The 23,026-nt window shown below is 54.2% G+C and overlaps 1 protein-coding gene across 1 annotated transcript; it reads left to right on the forward strand.

The window, feature by feature from the left end:
• Nucleotides 1–1,070: 1,070 nt before the first annotated feature.
• LOC100350701 (lysosomal alpha-mannosidase) lies at nt 1,071–15,256 on the forward strand. Its single transcript, XM_089316516.1, has 22 exons — nt 1,071–1,239; nt 1,401–1,594; nt 2,100–2,232; nt 2,513–2,658; nt 3,659–3,775; nt 6,436–6,518; nt 6,594–6,714; nt 6,791–6,869; nt 7,012–7,121; nt 7,484–7,591; nt 7,898–8,014; nt 8,397–8,579; nt 10,852–10,949; nt 11,029–11,143; nt 12,295–12,413; nt 12,816–12,917; nt 13,078–13,165; nt 13,293–13,373; nt 13,505–13,732; nt 14,190–14,345; nt 14,458–14,560; nt 15,001–15,256. Exons 1-22 carry the CDS (start codon nt 1,164–1,166, stop codon nt 15,138–15,140), a joined length of 2,697 nt encoding a protein of 898 aa, XP_089172642.1. The 5' UTR covers nt 1,071–1,163; the 3' UTR covers nt 15,141–15,256.
• Nucleotides 15,257–23,026: the final 7,770 nt, after the last annotated feature.

A 23,026-nucleotide genomic window follows, 5' to 3' on the forward strand; every position in this document is an offset into this window, starting at 1 on the left:
CATGACTGCCATTGCAGAGGCTTCGGGAACCCACACTGGGGGCTGCGAGGACGTGGGGCGAGCCTGGTGGATACCAGTCCCGCCTCTGTCTTTGCTCTTTCTGCTGTTCAGGGCAGCGCACAGCACACACGCTGCAGGATACCAGGTGAGCGAATCCCTGGGATGAATCGAAAGCCGGCCAGGGAGAGGAGGGGCCGCGGGTGTGGACCTCTGAATGGCTGCTGACCGCACAGTGGAGTCTGAGTGCAGGCTGGCATTCATGAAGGGGTGGGGTGGTCTCTGTCCCCCCTGTGTCTACAAACTGCTGGCCTTTGTATGTCCTAGCCTGTGATTGGAGGACTGTGTGGGAATGGGAGATGTGGTGTATATGTGTTGGGGGGGAGGGTGCTCAGAGAGAACCGGGGCTGTGAACGCCGCCTCTGTGAAGTCCACCCTGGCTCCTCCACTCCCTGAGGCCCCCTTGCCCAGGTCACTGCCCTCTGTGTGCCCCAGGATGCCCGCAGGTCAGCTGTGTGTGGGGCTGAATGCACCTCAGCCAGGGCTCTGATGATTTTCCCAGGGCGAGAGGGAGAGCCGCGCTGGGGGCTGTGCGTGGTGGGAGCTGTGCTGAGCACCACGATGCATGTGTCCTGCCTGGGAGGGCCTGGCCTCCTCTGCACACAGTCAGGCTCAGGACGGGGCCCCACCACTGCGCCACAATGTCCATCATGCAGTCCCCTGAGCCGGGCCCTCCCCCACTCCACCTCTTTGCCCTGGGGTACTGACACGGGTGTGTGTATGTGTGGGGGGTCCCCGTGCAGACATGCCCCACGGTGCAGCCAGACATGCTGAACGTTCACCTGCTGCCCCACACACATGATGACGTGGGCTGGGTCAAGACAGTGGACCAGTACTACTATGGGGGTAAGTACTCGGTGGGCGTGGCTCCAGACACCCGTCGTTGGCCTCGAATCCTTTCTGAGCCCTGGACAGCAGGGTGGGGGCAATGCCTGGCCTGGGCTCCTGTGTGGAGGAGGGTCCCCCTGGCTCTCCTGGTCCCTGAGTGCCCAACCCCTGTGTCCACAGTTCGGAATGAGCTACACCACGGAGCCGTGAAGAACATCCTGGACTCGGTCATTTCCGCCCTTCGGGCAGAGCCCAGCCGCAGGTTCGTCTACGTGGAGATGGCCTTCTTCTCCCGTTGGTGGCACCAGCAGACGAACGCAACCCAGCAAGCCGTGCGGGAGCTGGTGCGCCAGGGTGAGCCTGCCCCAAGGACGGGAAATGGAAGCCCGGCTCAGCTTCCTCCTGTAACCCTGGCTTCTGAGACGGGGAGTGAACGCTTTTCTCCTCTCATCCCAGCACCACTCTCCCTGGCCTGGCTTCTGCCCTTGACCCCGCCCCTGCCCCTTCCCGCGCAGGGCGCCTGGAGTTTGCCAACGGTGGCTGGGTGATGAACGACGAGGCGGCCACCCACTATGGCGCCATCGTGGACCAGATGACGCTGGGGCTGCGCTTCCTGCAGGACACGTTCGGCGACGACGGGCGCCCCCGTGTGGCCTGGCACATCGACCCCTTTGGGCACTCTCGGGAACAGGCTTCGCTCTTTGCGCAGGTGCTGCGTGGTCCTCTCTGGATGCACCCTTTCACTCGCTCTGACTCCTCCCTCGCCACTGACCAGCCCTTGGCCAGTTGTGACCCCTGCCAGGTCTGGCTCCAAGAGTGAACCCCTTTTATGGACTCTGCTCTCTCTCCTTTCTCTTCTCAGTGCTCTGGCCCCACTCCACTTGCTAGGATCCTGGCTCCTTCCCAAGCTGAGTGGCAGGTGGTGCCCTAGGGTGCTTTAAACCCACCTTCATTGGTTGTTTCTGGCATTAACACCCCCAGATTACACATGGGTCAGTTTCCTCTTGACCTTGACATTTCTGGGCAGGTGGAGATAGATTCTGAGTTTGGCCCATCTCCTCCCCAAGGTCATGTGGTATGCTCTGACTCTTCCCAAAGCTTTTAAAGAAACTCGATTACTACCCGTGTTCTGCCTGCCTCTCCCAAGCCAAAGGGAGCTTGATGGTGGAGGACTGGGTACTAATTCCTAGTGCCCCATCCTGCTACACCCCTAGATGGGCTTTGATGGCATCTTCTTGGGACGTGTGGATTACCAAGACAAAGAGCTGCGGAAGACAAAGCGGGAGCTGGAGCTGGTGTGGCGGGCCAGTGCCAGCCTGCAGCCCCCGACCGCCGACCTCTTCACTGGTGAGGCTGTGGGGTGACCTGATCAGTCACCCAGGGCCCCACGATCACACTGGCCTTAGACTTATTGGCCCCAAGCTCCACAGGCCTCCTTGGTCTTGATTTAGTGCTCTGCTGTCTGCGTCTTCAAATTCTTAATGTTTGTGAACAAGAGCCTAGAATTTTCCTTTTGCTTTGGATCCTACAACTTCTGAAGCCCTCCTTGGGGGAGGTATGGCTAGCTTTGATCTTAGGGCATGTCTGGGGAGCTGGGCTATTCTCTTGAGACTGATGTGGCCCACAGGTGTGCTCCCCAATGTTTACGACCCCCCGAGGTATCTGTGCTGGGATAGGCTATGCGATGACAAGCCTGTGGTGGACAACCCCAACAGCCCTGAGCACAACTCCAAGGAACTGGTTGATTACTTCCTCAACTTGGCCACTACCCAGGTAACTGGGTGTTCATAGCCTGTGGGACTGAGGTGCACATGAGAAACAGCCTCCTCTATGGCCCATTCGATGCCTAAAGCCTTCTCATAGCCCTTGGGGGAATGTACTGTTCCAGTCACGGTCTCCATGTCCCACAGTAGATTTGCATGCATTCCTCATTGACCCATGCAGGTGCAGGGACAGCGTAGCCATGGGAACCAGTGTCCTCATCCATGTGGCACTCCCAGGAGAACCGCTCACCAGCCTGTGGCTCTTCGTGTGTCTGTGTGGCTCTTCGTGTGTCTGTGTGCCATCATGCACCATAAGGGGTCCTCTATAGGTTCCTAGAGATGCATATTGAAAAAAACACTGTATGGATTTCAAATTTTTTAGAGTCAAAATCAATTTAGTTTTCATTGAAAGCATTCTTGAAAAATGATTTATATACTTTTTATTCGGTTATGTGAGGCTGAATGCTTGAGAGATAGAGACAGGAGGGAGAGAAGGAGAGAGAAGAGAGAGAGAGATCAATCGATCTTCCACTTGTTGGTTTCCTCCCCAAATGCTTGAAACAACTAGGTCAGGCCAGGCTGAAGAAAGGAGTGCAGAATTGCGTGCCTATCTGCTTTGTAGGTGAAAGGCATGCAAGTGCCTGCACCATCAACTCCTGCCTCCTGGGATGTATATGCCAGATACCTGGAATCAGGAGTAGAGCTGAGATCTGAACCCAGGCACTCCAATATGGGATGTGTCATCCCAAGGGAGTCTCTGAACTCCTGCACCAAGTGCACACCCCACATTGACATTCCTGACCACACATGAGGGGTCTTCAAAAAAGCTCATGAAAATATGTATTTTGGAAACATTAGACATGATTTCTGTACATTTGGCACCAAAATAATTTTTACTTTTCAGTTCTATTTACCATGATATGTTGAAGCATCCTTGTTGTATACAAAGACATAAATAGACACAGCGGTGGCCAGGACAAAGGGACCTGAGCACTGCCTTTGCCCTGCAGCACCGGTCCTACCGCACCAAGCACACCGTGATGACCATGGGTGGTGACTTCTATTATGAGAACGCAGACATGTGGTTCAAGAACCTCGACAAGCTCATCCGGCTGGTCAACGCACAGGTCAGTGTCCCAGCCCTGCAGTGCTCCTGTCCCAGTGTGAACTTGGATGCAGGGACCTGGGTCATTGGCACAGCTACAGATGCTGTCTTAGTAACAAATGACCATAAACTGAGCTGCTCAAAACAGCAGAAATCCATGGTCTCTCAGTTCTGTAGGTCAGCAGTTGAGCATGGATTGCACTGGGCTGGCACGGAAGTGTGGACAGGGCTGGGTGCCTTCCGGAGGCTTTGGGAGAGAACCTGCGTCTTTGTCTTTTCACTGCTTGTGTTCCTTGGCCATGACCCCTTCCTTTGTCTTCAAAACCGGCCATGTAGCACCTCTCAGAGCCTGATTTTGTAATCACATCTTTTGCATTCTGTACCTCCCCCCTTCTAGTTTTACTTGACATGTTTATATTTATTTTTATTTTCATTGGAAAGGCATGTAGGGATATGTAGACACAGAGCGCTCTTTCAACTACTATTTCACCCCCCAAACATCTACAATGGTGGCCCAGGCTGATGCTGGGAGCTGGGAACTCAATTGGAGCCTCCCCCTGTGGGTGGCAGGAACCCAAGCCCTTGGGACACCATCTGCTGCCTGCCAGGAGCATCCGCAGGAGCCTGGGTCACACGTGTGGAGTTACGGGGACTTTAAGTAGGCACTCCGGTGTGGGATGTCCCGTGGTGGTGAGTGGCAGCTCGCCTGGTTCAGCACAATGTTCTGAAGCACTCAGGGTCTGAGTTGCCTCCCCTCTCCTGGGCTGTGAATTCCACGAGGGCTGGGGCGGCCTCTCTGTTTCTGAATTGTGTGTGCACTCCTGAGTGTATCAAAGAACAGAGTGATTAGCCATGAACACAGTGTGTGTGTGTGTGTGTGTGTGACTGTACCGTTGGCCTGTGGCATCAGGGGAGTCCACACACTTCCAAGGAATCAATCCACTGTGTGTCAAGGTGTTAAAAAAAATCACAGGGCTGGTGTTGTGATGCTATGGGCTAGCTCCCACCTCTATAGCTGGCGTCGCACATCAGAGCCCAGGTTTGAGTCCTGGGTGCTGCACTTCTGATCCGGTTGCCTGATAATGTGCCTGGGAAGGCAGTAAAAGATGGCCCACGTGCTTGACCCTCTGTCACACACATGGGAGACCCAGGCAGATACTGGCTCCTGGGTTTGCCCTGCCCTAGCCAAGCCACTGTGACCATTTTGGGAGTGGACCAATGGATGGAAGACTGTTGGTCGCTTGCTGTCTTTGGCACAATGTCTTACATCAATCTTAAAGAACATATTGTGTCTGTGTTGAACATGTACCAATGTTTTCCTTATTAAACATTTATTTTTGAAAATTTATTTACTATTTGAATAGCAGACAGTCCATCTTATTTTATTTGTATGAAAGGTAGAGAGACAGAGGCCTCTCCCATCTGCTGGCTCACTCCCAAAATGCCTGCATTGTGCTGCCCTGAACCAGGGTGACGCCAGGAGCTGGAAAGTCAATCCAGGTCTCCCAAGGACCCAATCATTTGAGCCATCACCTGCTACCTCCCAGGGTGTGCTTTAGCAGAAAGCTGGAATTGGCAATGTGGATGGGATTTGAACCATGGCACTGACATGGGATGTAGACATCACTATTCTCGTCTTCACTGTTATCTAGGATGACTGTCTTAGACATTTCCTCTTATAATGTCCCCCTAAACGATACTTTTTATCAGCTGTTTTGAACACCTACATCACACTTATTATTCTACATAATCTAGAGATGATTTAAAGTATAAAGGAAGAGGCCACCATTGTGCACAGCAGGTTAAGCTGCCCCATATGAACACCCGCATCCCATATGATCCCTTGATGGAGTCCTGGCTGCTGCAACTTTCTTTCCAACTGCTTGCTAATGCAGCCATGGGTGCTTTCCATGGGTGGATAAGTTCCAGGATCCTGACTTCAGCCTGTGCCAGCCCCAGCCACTGAGGCCACTTGGGGGAGTGAACCAGCAAATGGACATTTCTCTCTCTCTCTCTCCCCCCACCCCCATCATACATACATCTTTTAAGGAAACATAATGTATCTATGGAAGGATTGCATAGGCTCTATGTAAATACTATGCAGTAGACATAAGAGACTTGTGATCTGTGGCTTTCTGTATCTTGTGGGCAACCAGAAACCAATCTCCTATGGATAGTGAAGGCCAACTGTAGGCATGTATGAATGGATATGTGTAGACATTTGGATGCACAGCTCTTGGTTCACTGAAATGTTTGTTGAGTGCCTACTGTGTATACTGGGGACACAGCACTGCAGAACATCTTTGTTCCTCATGCATATCACCTTCTTGTTCGCTCACCTCCCTAAGTTAAGGGTGAACAAAACTGGCTTTTAGAAACAACTTGACAAGGCTGACAATGATATTCCTGCCTCATAAGGTTACATTTTGTTCTCCCATGAACAATTCTCATAGTAAAATTTGAATTATTGAAAAGGTTTAATAAAATTCTTGCATCATCCAAGAATCCTGCCAAGGATGCTAATGTTTGGATTTGACCAAAATCATTTTCACACCTGAGCAATGGTGCACTCAGAAGGTGCACCATTGACTTAGCACCGGAGCCGACCGGATGTGCGCAGCTGTGGGTCCCGGGGACACAGCACTGTCCCCGAGGGCTCACCCACTCCCCTCCCCCCAGCAGCAGGCAAAGGGGAGCCGCGTCCACGTGCTCTACTCCACCCCCGCCTGTTACCTCTGGGAGCTGAACAAGGCCAACCTCACCTGGTATTTGGGGGCCCTGGGAGGCCGAGGGGTTGGCACGCCCCGCGCCTCGTGACCCCGCCCTCTCTGCCCGCGCAGGTCGCTGAAGGAGGACGACTTCTTCCCGTACGCCGATGGCCCCCACCAGTTCTGGACCGGCTACTTCTCCAGCCGGCCGGCCCTCAAGCGTTATGAGCGCGTCAGCTACAACTTCCTGCAGGTGGGCGGCGCCGGCGGGAGGGGGCAGCCAGGAGGCCCCTTAGACCAGGAGCCTGAACTTGTGCACTGCTCCCCAGGTGTGCAAGCAGCTGGAGGCGCTGGCGGGCCCGGCGGCCAACGTGGGGCCCTATGGGTCGGGAGACAGCGCTCCCCTAGGTAGGGGTCGCCCGGCGCGGGGGTGGGGACGGGAGAGGGGCTGCAGGTGGGACCCAGCCCTGGGCTGGCCCCTCAAGCCCCCTATTAACCTCCTTAAGATTTCCTCCCATACGGGGCCTTTTTGTCTTCTTGGGGTCGGCAGATAAAGCCATGGCGGTGCTTCAGAACCACCAAGCGGTCAGTGGCACCTCCAGCCAGCAGGTGGTAGAAGACTATGCTCGCCAGCTTGCTGCAGGCTGGAGGCCCTGCAAGGTGGGAGGGGTGGGGCCTTGGAGAGGAGGGAGTGGAGACGTGAAGGGGCCAGGCCTCAGACTGGAGGGTGCGGGGAGAGGCGGGAACAAGGCGAAGGCTAGGGCGTGGGCGCAGTGCGGATGGGCAGTGAGCTCTGCTGGGGCTGGGAGTGAATGCAATGAGATAAAGGGGTGGGGCAAGGGCGTCTGCAAATTAACATAGAAAATTAACATAGAACAAACAAATTAACACAGAAAGGTGGGTGGGTGTCACCACCTGGGAGACAGGGCCGGGAATGCGATATGGGGGTGCTGTACTGCCAGAGTGAAAGGAGACCCGGGTGGGCCTTTAGAGCGAATCCGCCCAGTGGCGCTGCCCCCCAGGTTCTCCTGAGCAACGCCCTGGCGCGGCTCAGCGGCTCCCAGGAGGCTTTCTCCATCTGCCCGGAGCTCAACATCAGCGTCTGCCCGCTCAGCCAGACGTCGGCGCGCGTGAGCCGGGTGGGGGCGGGGCGGGAGGCAGGTGCCGGGGGCGGGGCCCAGGGGGAGGTACCCCGAGAGGTGGTGGGGCGCACAGAAGAGGAGCCAGTGCTGCAGCTGATGGCTCTTGCAGGGCGGGTTAGGTAATTTGTACGTTCCACCCTTCTGGGGTGAGATATCCTGAGGATCTGCTACGCCAGGGCAGGACAGAGACCAAGGAGGAGGTTGGTGACCACACCGGGGTCACCAGGGATGTCACCACCCAAGGTTTAGAGAATGCATGCTGCGACCCCCGCCCTGCCTGTCCCCCTCCCCCAGTTCCAGGTCGCCATTTACAACCCCCTGGCCCGGAAGGTGGACCGCATGGTGCGGCTGCCGGTCAGTGCAGGCGCTTTTCTTGTGACGGACCCCAGTGGCCATGCGGTGCCCAGCGATGTGAGCCCCTTCAGGGACTGTCACCCGAGGACACCCATGGGCACGCCCCTCCCCCTCGTGGTCCCCTCCTGTCCCTGCAGATCTCTGCCCGCTCTGGCCCTTAGCATCAGCCCCCTCCGAGCATCTCTCCCACCCGAGTGGTCCCCTTTAATCCCCCAGGACATTTCCTCCGTGTTTCTGGAGAGCCCCTGCTCCCAGACGGCCTCCCCCCTTGATCCTCCTCCTCCCCTGCAGTCCTCCCTCCCTCCATTGCCTCCCCCGTCTCTCTCCTCCCTCCCAGGACTCCCTCCCCTCCTTGAGTTTGCTCCTGCTGTACTGAGTGTGATGCGTTCTGTGCGCACCCACAGCCTCTTGGCTCAGCTTCCCCCCTCCCTTCCCCGAGGTGCTGCTGCTTCCCCAACCAGAGGGACAGAAGCCCAGGCCAGAGCTGCTGTTCTCCGCCTCGGTGCCGGCCCTGGGCTTCAGCATCTACTCCGTAGCAGTGGTGTCTCAGCAGAAACGCCAGGGCCACTTCCCCCGGTGCATCCCCCAGAAGCCCAGACCGGGTGTCATCATCAGAAACAAGGCGAGTCTCCATTTTGACACTTTGCCCTGAGCTGTGCAGGCTCTGGGTTGGCGGTGCCTGGGTTTGTGGTCTGCCATCACCTCACTGCCCTGATGGTGTGACCTTGAGTGAATGACCTTCATGTGAGCCTCAGTGTCCTCTCCTAGGTGTCCTGGGAGGATGCGGTGTGACATTGTGGGACACAAGACAGATATTTCAAAAAATGTGTGTTTTAATATGTATTTATTTATTTATTTCGAAGGCAGAGTTAGAGAGAGAGACAGTGGAGACTGAGAGAGGCAGAGATTACATCTGCTGGGTCACTCCCAGATGGCTGCCATGGCTGGATCTGGGCCAATTTGAAGCCAGGATCCAGGAGCTTCTTCCTATTCTCCCAGCTGGGCTTGGGGGCCCAAGGACTTGAGCCATCTTCCACTGCTTTCCCAGACACATTAGCATGGAGCTGGATTAGAAGTGGAGCAGCCAGGAGCGCAGTAGGTTAATCCTCCACCTGCTGTGCCAGCATCCCATATGGGCACCAGTTCGAGTCCTGGCTGCTCCACTTCCAATTCAGGTCTCTGCTATGGCCCAGTAAAGCAGTAGAAGATGGCCCAAGTCCTTGGGCCCCTGCACCTGCATGGGAGACCCAGAAGAAACTCCTGGCTCCTGGCTTCAGATTGGCACAGCTCCGACTATTGCGAACATTTGGGGAGTGAACTAGCAGACGCAAGACCTCTCTCTGTCTCTTCCTTTTACTGTCTGTAACTCTCATAAATATTAAGTAAGTAAATAAGTAAGTAAGCCAGGAATTAAACTGGCCCCCATGTGTGATGTCAGTGCCACAGATGATGGCTTTATCTACTGTACCACAGGGCTGTTCCCGCATATGGGTGTTTTAAAATTAACATATTCAGGAGCCAACATTGTGGCTTAGCTGGCACAGCTGCTACCTGCAGTGCCGGCATCCCATATGGGCGCCAGTTTGCATCCTGGCTGCTCCACTTCCAATTCAGGTCTCTGCTATGGCCTGGGAAAACAGTAGTAGATGGCCCAAGTCCTTGGGCCCCTGCACCTGCGTGGGAGACCCAGAAGAAGCTCCTGGCTCTTGGCTTCATATCAGCATACCTCCAGCCATTGTAGGGGATTTGACTATTGTGGGAAGTGAACCAGTGGTTGGAAGACCTTTCTCTCTCTCTCTCTCTCTCTCTCTCTCTCTCTCTCTCTCTCTGCCTCTGTCTCTCTAACTCTGCCTTTCAAATAATAAAATAAATAAATGTTCTTAAAAAGTGAACCTCTTCAGGTGTTTGAGAGGAAGGGCAGAGAGAGGAAGGGAAGGAGGGAGAGAGAGAAAGACAGAGATTCCATCTCCTAATTCACTCTTCCAAATACCCACACTGCCTGGAACCTGGCTGAAGCTGGGAGCTGGGACTTAATTCCGTTCTTCCATGTGGTTGGCAAGGAGCCCAATGCTATCACCCAACACTGTGACATGCTAGGCAGGTGTGTGCCCAGGAGGTTGGCAATTTTAGGGGGAGGGTGTGGCCTAGAATGCCTTCCAGAGTAGGTGGGAGGTGAAGTGAGACCCGAGAGAGGGGGCCCTTTGGCTGTTTGATAGCAGAGGAATCCAGACAGGCAAAGAGAGCCACTTGTTATTCAAGGACGCAGAAGGGTCCTGCTGTGGTCGACCCACAGTGAGAAGGGAACAGCCCAGGCTGGGAGGATCTGGATGAGCATGGCTTTACTGTGAAGGAGCCAGGGGCAGGGCATGGCTGCACGAACAGTATCATGGGCTTTGAAAAACAAAGGATTATGGGACCCCATTTCCATACAAAAGTTAGAAATATTACTTTATGAGAGTGTGGCATAAAGATAAATGCTACCCAAGAAAGCTTCCTTGAATACATTTGGTAGTGTTGTCTTGAGGTTTTCTTTTGATTCTGACAGAAATGAAAATATTTCTGTGGGAGCTGGCATCATGGTCCCCGTGTCAGCTGCATGCATCGGCTTTGGTCTGAAGCAGACAAATTGGGATGTCCCCGGTGCCCTCAGTTGTAGGGGACAGAGTGTGGGACATGAACATCAAAGTGTGGGACCTGGATGGGGTTAACCATGTGAGTGCTGCAGGGCCATGGGGGTGACGAGGTAGAGCTGGTAGGAGTCTCTAATGGGATCAAGTGCGAGGAGAGAGAGAGTGAGGGGAGACTGTAGGGTGTTGTGCTGAGCTCCGGGAAGAACAGAGCTGCCATTGGCTGAAGCCATGGTCATTCACGTGGTGCCACTATTTTCCGCCCAGTATATCCAGGCTACATTCAACCCCAAGACGGGTTTCTTGATGCAGATTGAAGACCTGGAGAAGCAACTCGTGCTGCCCGTGAGCCAGTCATTTTTCTGGTGAGGGGGCTCAGGAGGCCAGAGAGGGGGTGCAGAAAGCTGGCGCCCCTTTCCTGACTCTCGGCTGCCCTGACGGCAGGTATGACACCAGTACACCTCACATACAAGACCATCAGCTCTCTGAAGCCTACATCCTTAGTCCTGATGGAATGCAGCTGCCCGTGAACAGCTCAGCTCAGATCCACCTGCTGAAGGTATGGGGCCAGGAATTATGAGTGGGGAGTGGGGACGGGGGTCGGGTGGGAGCTGGGAGAGTGTCAGGCATGCCGGGTGGGAAGTGCAGAGAGGAGAGGATTCCCACCTCCTCCAGGTAAGAGGCTAAGACCTAAGGGGAATACTGGGGGGTCCCCCCAAGGGCTGATGTTCCGGGCTGCTCTGTGTCCTGGGGAAGCACATGGAAGGCGTTTGTGCCTGCTGTGGTGTCAGGATGACACTTAGCATTAGGAACCCTGGCTGGGGTGTTCCCACATGGCCTATGAGTGGGGAGAGCCAACTCTAGCTACTTGCGGAGGGCACCGAGTTCTATGCAAAGAGCAGTTGACATGGAGGCTGGAGACTTGAGTCTCCTGTAGGGTAGGGGTCTACTGGGATGGGTGTTTTCCCAGGCTTCTCACTTAGCTTCTCTTAGTGTGGGAGAACGAAAGACGATGGCGAGACGTACGTTCGTGCTCGCTCAGGAGCCTGATGTGTGATGGTGTTAATCTTGAAGTGCTCGTCTTCCTGCTCAGGTCACTGGGTTAGCAGACAGCTTTGCCCGTTGTAACAGATTAGCCACGTCAACTGTGCCCAAGTCAAGACAGATGATCATTGCTGTCCAACAGGAAGTCAGGCTGGTCCATCTGGGGAAGGAGGGGTGGTTCCACAGTCACCCAGGCCCCTTCTATCTCGTTACACCACCTTCATCAACACACAGCTTCCCCATGGTCCAACATGGCTGCTCAGCCTCCAGCCACGACCCCTGCCATTGAACCTGCAGGAGGAGGAAAGGGGCAAGCGACATGTTTTACCCCACACTGACGACGTTCCATGGGGCAGGCTGAGCCCCATTATCAGCAGAGCCCACAACCAGGACCCACACACCCTGCTAGAACTCTGCTGTAGGGAGGGCAGATGGGGCAGTGGTGGCAGCAAGCACACGGGCCCCACTCAAGACTTCTGTGTCAGGGACTGAGTGGGACGTGTGGACTTCACATCCATGCAGGAGGGGTGATGGATGGGATTCCTGTGCTGGTAGAGGGATTGTCCTGATGGAAGCTTCTGGAGGGTTCACAGCAGGGGGCATTTGCACGCCTCCCCTCTGCCCAAGGCTGGGCTGAGCCCCGCCCTCTGCCCTGTGTGTCCTCAGACGCCCTTGGTGCAGGAGGTGCACCAGAACTTCTCAGCCTGGTGTTCCCAGGTGGTTCGCCTGTACCGCGGACAGTGCCACCTGGAGCTGGAGTGGACGGTGGGGCCCATCCCTGAGGAGTGAGTGCTTAGACTGGGACTGGGACTGGGGCTGGGAGTGAGAGTAAAGTTTAATTACTTGCAACAAAGAGAGATGGAGAGAGTCGTAGATGTCTCATCCACTGGTTCATACAGAGAGACTGATTCTGCCCATCCTCGTGTTCACTCCCCAAATTCACTACAGAGCTGGTAGCTCAACCTGGTCCCCCATGTTGGTGGCAGGGCTGTCACTGTCACTGCTGTCTCTCGGGGTCTGCATCAACAGAGGCAGGAAGCAGGAAGCAGGAGCACAGCTGGGACTCAGGCCCAGGCACTGTGATACGGGTGGTGGCGTCCCAACTGGCGTCTTAGCCACTGCCCCCAACACCGCCCCCAGAGTGAGTTCAGATGAGGCTCACGAGCTTGCTGTCCCATTGGGTACAGTGACAAGTGGGGGAAGGAAGTGATCAGTCGTTTCGACACACCGCTGGACACCAAGGGCTACTTCTACACGGACAGCAATGGCCGGGAGATCCTGAAGAGGAGGTGATGGGGACGCAGGGCACCCGCGGGGCAGTGGTGATGGGTGGGGCCCAGGGGCGGGGGCGCTGGCTGATGGTGTGAATGTGGGAGGGACAGGAAGAAGGGAGAGAGCAGAGTGGGGGAGCCGGTCCCCCAGCCTGACCAGGTGACCTCCATCCCCCAGGAGGAATTATCGGCCCACCTGGAACTTGAACCAGACAGAGCCAGTGGCGGGGAACTACTATCCAGTCAACACTCGAATTTACATCACGGTACCCTCCCTCACCCCGCGCCTCCCCGGGTACAGAATGGGGAGTGCCCCTCACTGGCGGCATCTCCCAGGTGCTTGGGGCTGGGACTGGCTCCCCACCCCACCCTCACACTCACCCCGCCCCCCAGGACGGGAAGAAGCAGCTGACGGTGCTGACGGATCGCTCACAGGGAGGCAGCAGCCTGCAGGACGGCTCCCTGGAGCTCATGGTGAGTGGTGGTAGGGGGAGCCACAGCCAAGGTAGAGTCCTCCCCCAGGTCCCTGGCTGGTTCCCTGCGGGACACAGGACAAGGACACCAGCTGCCCCTTCACCCCCTCCTGGCTCCCCATCCCCTCCCAGGTGCACCGCAGGCTGCTGCTGGATGATAACCGTGGACTCGGGGAGCCGCTGCTGGAGGAGGGCTCGGGGTCATGGGTGCGAGGGCGCCACCTCGTGCTGCTGGACGCAGTGGGCAAGGTGGCCGCAGGGCACCGGCTGCTGGCAGAGAAAGAGGCCCTGTCCCCGCAGGTGGTGCTGGCCCCGGGTGGCGGCACCCCCCAGCACCCCGGACATGCTCGGCGCACACAGGTAGCATGCAGCATGGCAGAGTGGGAGACCTGGCCTAGGATCAGGTTGTCCTTGGCTCACCTGGAACCCATCTTCATCACCCTCAGGAGTCCATACGCTAGGTCAGCTCCTGAGGTGGCGCCTGCCCAGGACCTGCCAAGTCCTTACCCAGCTCCTGTGGGCGGGGCACAGCCCCAGCTCCAGTCTCTTCAAAGCTTCCAAGCTTTGGTTCTGCTGGGTCTCAATTCTCATCTGCCCTGTCCTCCCCTCCCCTGGGGCACCGCATCTCAGGTCCTTCAGCCCTGCCCTAGCTCCATCAGCACTCTGATCAGATCAGTTTGGCCATTTCTGGACTTGGACCCCCACAGCTGGGACCAACCCCCAAGTGGGGATTACTGGTCAGTCCTGGAGGGCCCCGCCCCTTTTCCCCAAGCCCCCCCCCCCACTCTGACTCAGCCCCACCTCCGTCTCCCCGCAGTTCTCAGGGCTGCGCCGGGAGCTCCCGCCCTCCGTGCACCTGCTCACCCTGGCCCGCTGGGGCCCAGACAAATTGCTGCTGCGCTTGGAGCACCAGTTCGCCAGGGGGGAGGACTCAGGCTGCAACTTGAGCTCCCCCGTGACCTTGAATTTGCAGGTTAGGAGAAGGTGGGAGAAAAACAGGAAATGGACGCGAGTGAGAGACGAAGTGGGGGGTGGGGAAGCCACCTTGGCCCCCACTGATCAGGTCCCGACCACGGTTCCCACAGAACCTGTTCTCCACCTTCACCATCACCCACCTGCAGGAGACCACGCTGGCAGCCAACCAGCCCCGGGCCAGCGCCTCCAGGCTCAAGTGGACACCAGACACCGGTGGGCACCTCGCATGGGAGGGGTGGGCTCCTACCTGGGGTTGGCAGCTGGGCACAGTGTATGAGGCATGGGAATGTGGGCCAGGATCCAGTATAGAACCTGAGGACCCTGGGCAGATCCAGGCTCGGGGCTTCAGGGTCCAAAGTGGGTTCAGCACATGAGCAGTAGGTCACGAGGGCTTGAGCATTCGTTCTCAGGAGCAGAGATCCCAGGCTCTCCATGGGTGTCCAGTTCTGGGGTTGCTTTGAGGGTGTGAGGGTGACAGCCAGGCATTGGTGAGGATTTGTGTGGTGTATCGGCCCAGGCGGAAGTACTTGAAGGTCCAGGAGTGAGCTCTGGGGACACATCTGGAGGTGCACAGTGTGGTCAGCTCAGGGGAGGGTGTGCAGTGGTTGAGGAAGTTACTACCCTCACTCCTGGCTCCACACATCCGTTCCCAGGCCCTGTCCCCACCCCCAAGGTGCCCCCTCTGGACCTGGCCACCATCACGCTGCAGCCCATGGAGATCCGCACCTTTGTGGCCTCGGTCCAGTGGAAAGAAGATGCCTGGACCCCCAGGGATGCCCCTTTACAAGCCTGAACTCTCTGCCCTGGGGAAGAGTCAGACTCCCCCCTTTTCCCCTTGTTGCTACTGCTGCCACCACCTTGAAAACCATTAAAATGGCACTGTGAAGGCTCGGGTCACCGTGGGACTGGTTGTGGTATCTTTTGGAGAGAGATAGAGTGCATGATCTAGAAAGGTCACCTAAGCCTAGCTGAGGTTTCTTTTCTTTCTTCTTTCCTTAAAGATTTATTAATTTATTTGAAAAGTGGAATGAGTGAGAGAGAGAGAGAGCGAGAGAGAGACCAGTGTCTTCCATCCACTGGTTCACTCTCCAAATGGCCTTAAGAGCCAAGCTGATCATGGCTAAAGCCCTGTTCCCAGGTCTCTAGCCAGGTCTCCCACAGAGGTGTGAGGAACCCAAGTCTTTGGACCAGTATCTCTTACCTTTCCAGTTGCATTAGCAGGAAATGAGATCAGACGTGGATCGGCCTGGACTCGAACCCTCACTCCTATATATGAGATGCCGGTCTGAGAAACAGTGGCTGAACCCACTGTGCCACAGTGCTGGTCCCCCCAGCTCAGCCTCCTGAAGGGAGGTCCCTTGCTGGTCAGTGCTCACCCATGACCTGTCTGCAGCCCCCAGCCACACCCATCTCTTTCTTCCCACCTCTTGCTTTGCTTCTCCCTCCACACAGGCCCTGGCACAACTGTCTTAAGCAGCCTCCAAGGGAGGAGCCTGTGCTGGACCTGGGCTCAGGGAACCCCCGCCCTTCCTGACCCGGCCATGGTGGGGGGTGAGGTTGCGAGACGAGGTCCTGGTGAGGGAGACAGAACCAGTAGCAGGTCCCAGTGGGAGGTTTCAGACAGACTGGGCTGGAGCTGTGGGCCTGCAGGGAGGTAGAGGCAGAGGCTGGCGTGCCCTGGGCATTTGTCAGGAAGGAAGGAAAGAGATGCCGAGACTCAACCTGACGTTTGTGGTGAAAAGGAGCTGATATCTGCTGTCAGCACAATGTGCGAGACCCCCGATGGCTTATGGATGAGAGTGGACATCCCAGGCCTACCTGCGGTCCACGGGGAGAACAGTGTTTGGACTTAGAGTCAACGTTGGGGTGTGGGATGACATGGGGCCGGGGAGGAGGGGGTTCCCAGCCCTGTTCCTGTGTGGGCGCCATTGCAGGGTGAGATTTCTAGGTCTCCCTCTATGGGGTGTCACTCTCCAGGCCCCGTTATGCTTGGGGGTCAGTTTGGATGCACCACCTGCAAATGCTTCTTAGTCCGCTCTTTCCCCAGGCAGACAGGGAAGCCAGGGGAAAAAGTGGGAATTTGTGGCCCTGTAGCATTTTACGATGTGCATCCAACTGGCCTGTGTGGCATGGGCCAGCGAGGGAGGCCGGTCATGGAGGATGAGGCATCCTACTCCAGCTCGGTCCTACTGGGCCTTGGTGCTTCTCTGTTATCTCAGTTTCCCTCTTGAGGGAGGCACAGGCTCAGTCACAAGTGAGGCCCGAGGAGGACTCCCCACACCCATCTGCCATGTTAGTCCTGGCTGCTCCACTTCCGATCTCCTATGGCCTGGGAAAGCAGTAGAAGATGGCCCAAGTCCTTGTCCCCTGCACCTGCGTGGGAGACAAGGAAGAAGCTCCTGGCTGCTGGCTTCGCATCAGCACAGCTCCAGCCTTTGCGGCCAACTGGGGAGTGAATCAGTGGATGGAAGACCTCTCTCTCACTCTCTCTCTCTCCCTCAGTAACTTCGCCTTTCAAATAAATAAAGAAACCTTAAAATAAAATAAATAGCTATTAACGATAAAAGATATGTAGAGGAAGCCCCGCCTAGGAAAGGCTACACGCGGAATCATCACTTCCACTCCACAGGCAAGCAGAGGACGGCCTCCTCCATCAGTCTGGGCCCTGGGGGCGTGCCTGGGTCAGTAGCCAATCGGGCAGGAGGGCGGGACTTCGAGAACTGCCCAGTCATGCGCTGGAAGAGCGCCACATTTCTCTTCCCCTTGGTCAAGTGGAGAATCGCTTCCCCAATCTGTCAGGCCTCAGGGTCACTAGCCAATCAGACAGGAGGGCGGGCTTGAGAACCACCCAATCAGACGCTGGAATAGCGCTACGGCGGCCTGGGGGTGGGCGGGCTCTTCCGGTTGGGAGGCTCCTGGCTCAGGCTGTTTCCCAGGGTCCTGAGGTGGCGCCTCGGAGCTACCGGAATGACGTGAAAACCCGGAAACGGCGAGATTTCACCCTCAGCACCCTGAGGAGCTGCCTCAGGGAGTCAGCCGCGGGCTCCGGTGCGGCCCTGGGGACCCGTGTTCTGGCCCCGCGTCCAGCCCTCAGAGCCGCCTGTCCCGCGGGCTGTGGTGACGCCGCCGCGGCAGGGGCGTCGGGAGGGTCCCCAGGGGCCGGGTGGGCGGCAGTGGCTCCAGCGCAGGTCACTGACCTCTCGGCGACGCCCTTCCGCCGTGTCCTAGCCCAGTTTTTGTTGCTAATGACAAACTCCACAGGCCGGTGAGCCTGAGAATCTGATGTTACAAGAAGTTTGTGCCTCTCCCTTTGTCTTCTTTAACTGTGGACATCTTCCTGGGATGTCTTTGGATTGAGGTCCCTCTGGCCCCGGGGTGGGGTTGACCCACAATGCCACAGCTGCCTTCGTGGTGTGTATTGAACGCCACCTTGTACGCTTGTCCCAAGGTCAGGCTGAGGGATGAGGATGGGGCAGCCCAGACAAGCAGCTGGCTGCCCTGACCTTGAGCGGTCATCTAAAGACCTAGCCCCAGCAGGTGGGTCCATTTAGGGAGTGAATTAGTGGATGGATGATTCTCTCTCTCTCTCTCTAACTGCCTTTCAAACAAATGGATCCTTAAAAAATACTGTAAAAACCTGGCCGGCGCCGCGGCTCACTAGGCTAATCCTCCACCTTGCGGCGCCGACACACTGGGTTCTAGTCCCGGTCTGGGTGCCGGATTCTGTCCCGGTTGCCCCCCTTCCAGGCCAGCTCTCTGCTGTGGCCAGGGAGTGCAGTGGAGGATGGCCCGAGTGCTTGGGCCCTGCACCCCATGGGAGACCAGGAGAAGCACCTGGCTCCTGCCATCGGATCAGCGCAGTGCGCCGGCCGCAGCGGCCATTGGAGGGTGAACCAATGGCAAAGGAAGACCTTTCTCTCTGTCTCTCACTGTCCACTCTGCCTGTCAAAAAAAAAAAAAATATATATATATATATATACTGTAAAAACCTAACCCCTTAGAACGTTAGACTCTTCTTCTAGCAACCAAGGTGTCCGTTCCTGGGAGACATTGTGCTTGTGCGGTGCAGATAGTTGGCAAATTACAGACATTACAGAAAATCTCATTCCATCTGCTTTTCAGGCCGAAGAACTTGGGATGGTGAGTAACGCTGTTGTCTCTTCTGGTACTTGCTTTTGAGATTAAACAGAAGTGTTAAAATGTAATTAATTATCCCCCAAACTATTTGTCATGATGCAAGTAATTAAGAATTGTTGGGCATTGCCTAAAATAGTCCCTAACAACATGGCGCCTGGCGGATGATTGGGGGGCATGTCTGCGGCTGCTGTGGTTAAACTGTGCGAGATCGGGCCACCTGTAGGGATAGGTCTGATTTATTTCCGGACACGTGGACAGTGCATGATCCCTATACCTCGCTTAAGGTGCCCCTGCGTGTGGTCCACCCGTGCGTGCGTGACCTTTTGCTGATTGCCTCTCCTACTGTACATGCTATTCATAAGCTTTATAAGCCTGTACACTTCCTCAATAAAACGGTTCCTGCTTCGACAGAACTCACGGGTGCTTGCTGTGGTGTGCTTGACCCGTCGATCTTACCTCTCCCGTTGGCCTTGTTGGGGAGTGCTTGTACTGCCCCCTGCTGGTCAGGGGACAGTCTCAGGCTTAAGACCCCAACAAAGAATGACATCTTTATTGTCTGAAAGGGATAGATCTTTGTGCTTCTCCCACTCAGATGTAAAATAAAGTGGTTTACTGTTTGTTTCCAAAATATAAAGAGTGTGATCGGTTTTGAAAGATTTTTCGACTGCTGGGTGTTTTCTGTTTGAAGACCATTGACTACAAGCCAAGGGCAGACTTGAGCTTGCAAAGAGAAGGTGTGGCAGGCCCAGTTGTTGCTTTCAAGGAACCTTCCCTAAAAGGGAAATCCCAGCCTTCTCATGTCTAGCACACAAGGAATCCATGATACTGAGACAACCCTGGGAAGCAAGACATCCACAAACCTGTATGGTTGGAGTGGAAGGATGACTTGTTGCTTCTCTGAGGTTGTGCTTGTTACTGTCCTAGGGCTCTGTTCTGACATTTTTCTTTTCTTTTTTTTAATTTATTTTTTATTTATCAAAAGGTAGAGTTACAGAGAGAAAGAGAGGGAGACAGTCAGTTTTCCTTCTGCTGATTCACTCCCCAAATGGCTTCAATGGCCAGGGCTGGGCCAGGCCAGAACCAGGAGCCAGGAGCTTCTTCCTGGTCTCCCACATGGGTTCAGGGGCCCATGCTCGTTAGCAAGGATCTGGATCAGAAGTGGAGGAGCCAGACTTGAACTGGTGCCCATATGGGATGCCAGCGTTGCAGGTGGTGGCTTTTCCTACCACACAGCAATGCCGGCCCCCATTCTTGACATCTTCTTAAATGAAATTCTGCTTTATTTGAAAGGAGTATGGCAATAAAGGAAGTCCTAACTGTATAAACTTGCAAGTGTCTCAAAGATTTGACCAAAAAGGGCTTTTTCCAGTGGAGGAACAAGATTAGAAAAAAGGTAGGAGGGAGTGGTGGGGGAGGGCCAAATCACATCTCAGACAGATTGTTCCCCCAGAGGCATCCAGTTCTGAGAAAGACAATATAGGACAAGTTGTGTGCTGACCAGCTGGCTACGGCTCAAAGATCATAGGCCTGGAGGAGGGAGAAACATTTAAGGAAAAATTGATTGGTTTCCAAGTGTTTTGATCCTACTCACCAGTCGTGCTGATCGTTTATGGCACAGGGTACAGGTATTTGAAAAGTTTGTTTCTGGCCTTGTCATTGGTAAAAACAAGGGACACCATCTAAGTGAAATAGAAAGGCCATTTCTTTGTGCTGTGTTCCATCTCCACAACAAAATCTCCTTCAGGCAGGTGCTTCATTAACCTTATGTAATTACCAGGACTAAGGGGCTTGGGTAACATTCAGAATCTTCAGTTTCATTTTGCAGGCCAAGTTGGTTTAATCAGAGTGAGATTTGTGTCAGTTGAAGGCAGACATAGAAAAAGACCTCTTTGGGTTCTGCGTACTGGGGAATGGGTTTCTGAATGTGACAGGTTGAGTCTGAGTAGGAGTGGGAGTGGTAGTAGTCCTTCCTAGCAATGATACCTGAATTCCTAGACAATCCCTGAATTAATGCTAGTGAAGGTGATCCACAGATAACTTTGTGATAGAAACTAGCAATTAGGAAGAGCACACAGCTGCCATGACTGGTGTCTGTGTTGTTTACAGTGGTGGCATTGAACTTGTGGAGTCTCTTCTCACCCTGGCTGTTATCAACATTGAATTGTGGGATACCCAGGTGGAGAATTTGATGATTGTTCTGTAAATACCACACATTTTGTGTCAGGAATGATGTCAGAAAAAAAAGACATCACCAATCAAAACCTTAAACTGACTCTAGGTTACTGTTGAGAATTTAGAACCTGGAGGAGGAATTTGGGCCCACACTTTGAGAGGACAGGAGAGTAGAATGTGTAGGTCTCCTTAAGACTTCTAGATGCTCAGGTGATTTCCCCCTGTCACTCCCTAAGTGTGAGCCCCTTGGAACTTTATATCCATAGTGAGAATGGTATCCAAGAGAAACAGAGCTCTCATCTCCTCGCTCATTCCCCAAATGCCTACAGTGTCCAGGCTCTGGCAGGGGCTAAAGCCAGGAGGTGCTAACTCAATCCAGGTCTCCCATGTGTGTACCAGAAACCCAACTACTTAAGTCATAATCATTGCTCCCAGGGTCCATTTCAGCAGGAAACTGGAATCGGGAGTCAAAGCCAAGGATTGAAACCAGGAGCTCTGATAATGGGACATGGGCATCATAGCTGGTCATTAACTCCTATGAAAATCACCTACAGCTGTCTCCGTTGTGTATATTGTTGAAAAGCAGGATCTCCCATATGCTGGTTCACTCCCCAAATGCCCCAACATCTGGGCCTGCAAGAGGACAAATTCAAGAGCCAGGGACTCCATCCAGGTCTCACATGTGGGTGCTGGGGATCCAAGTCCTTGGGCTGTCATTCCTAGGCACATCAGCAGGAAGCTGCATCAGAAAGCATAATGACATAAACTGGAACCAGTACTGTGATGTGGAATACAGATGTCCCAAGCTCTGACTCAACCTGCAACACCCGATGCCCTCATCCTGTTTTAAAATATTAATGTATTTTAAATGTATAGATAAAATTGCATATGTTGTATAATAATTATGTGCTAAAATAGGCATATGCATGGATCTCAACATTCCTTGCACCAAAATAAATGCCTTTTACTTGCATTTCCCACAAACTTTTTGAAATGCCCTCCTGTGTGGATAGATTATGAAATTACTAAACATTACTACTGACCACATGCATTATATTATCTATGAATCATTTTTTGTGAAGTCTTTAAAATCTAATCCCAGACTATTTTTTCCATGATGCAAAACCTTGTTATTAACTATTGTCACCACACTGCAGAGAAACCTTATGAGTGTAAGGGATGTGGTAAGCATTCTTGCTTCCCTGTTCTTTGTATATAGACACAGAAAGACAGAGAATAACGCTATGCATGTAACAGTGTAATATCTTCAAGTTGTTTCCATCATTAATATTGAACAATAAATATTGCACATTCACCATAATGAATGTTAGAAAGCATTTTGAGTCCTTTCAAAGTGCTGAATATGTCATATTTGAGAGAAATACTCTATAACAAACATTTGAATGCTTTTTTAAAAAAGATTTATTTATTTATTTGAAAGAGTTAGAGAAAGAGAGGTCTTCCATCTGCTGGTTCACTGCCCAGGTGGCCACAACAGCTGGAGTTGCACACCAATCTGAAGCCAAGAGCTAGGAGCTTCTTCTGGGTCTCCCACGTGGGTGCAGGGACCCAAGGACTTAGGCCATCTTCCACTGCTTTCCCAGGCCATAGCAGAGATCTGGATAGGAAGCGGAGTAGCCGGGACTCAAACTGGTGCCCATATGGGATGCTGGCACTGCAGGCAGCAGTTTTACTCACTACACCACAGTGCTGGCCTCTTGTATGCTTTCAAGATCACACAACCTTTCTAGAACACATGAGAAAGCCTGTTGGAGAGAAACAATAAAAGCATCACAATAAATGGTGTGGGGACTTGGGCTGCACCCTGAGATCCCCATCACCAGAGCAGGAGAGGGCAGAGGCAAGGAGACAGGAGAGTGGCAAGAGAGGAGGGGAGAGGAGGACCCAGCTTTGCCCCAGCTCACCAGGACCACGTGCTGTGCTGCAGAACCTGTTCACCATCACCTGCTAATGGGGACACAGACAGCCATCATTTCTGGGCCTGCACTCAGTGCTGCATACATGGTGGTCAGTGAATGGAAGGAGAGAACCTTGAGGGGGTGACTGTGACATCATACTGGAACATCATCAAGGCTGAGCTTGAGATGGAATCTGAGCACGCAAGGTGTATTGTCTTTGGACATCTCTGACTTGGAACCGTGCTTAGATGGTCTGAGGCAATGTCCATGAGTCAGAGGTCCTTGTGCCCTTCCCAGAATCATTTGTGTCCAAGGTCAGAGACATGGATGTGAGAGACCAGGCTCCAGGCTCCAGGAAGGGATTGGAGGGAATCACTATGGGGCCAGCACAAAAGAACCAAGAGAACTCTTCGAGTGTTAATGCCTGTGCATGGGTCTGAAGGAGACACCA

This window comes from Oryctolagus cuniculus, chromosome 16 (assembly GCF_051225735.1).
Source record: "Oryctolagus cuniculus isolate XC-2025 breed Fujian yellow rabbit chromosome 16, ASM5122573v1, whole genome shotgun sequence".
Classification (NCBI taxonomy): Eukaryota; Metazoa; Chordata; class Mammalia; order Lagomorpha; family Leporidae; genus Oryctolagus; species Oryctolagus cuniculus.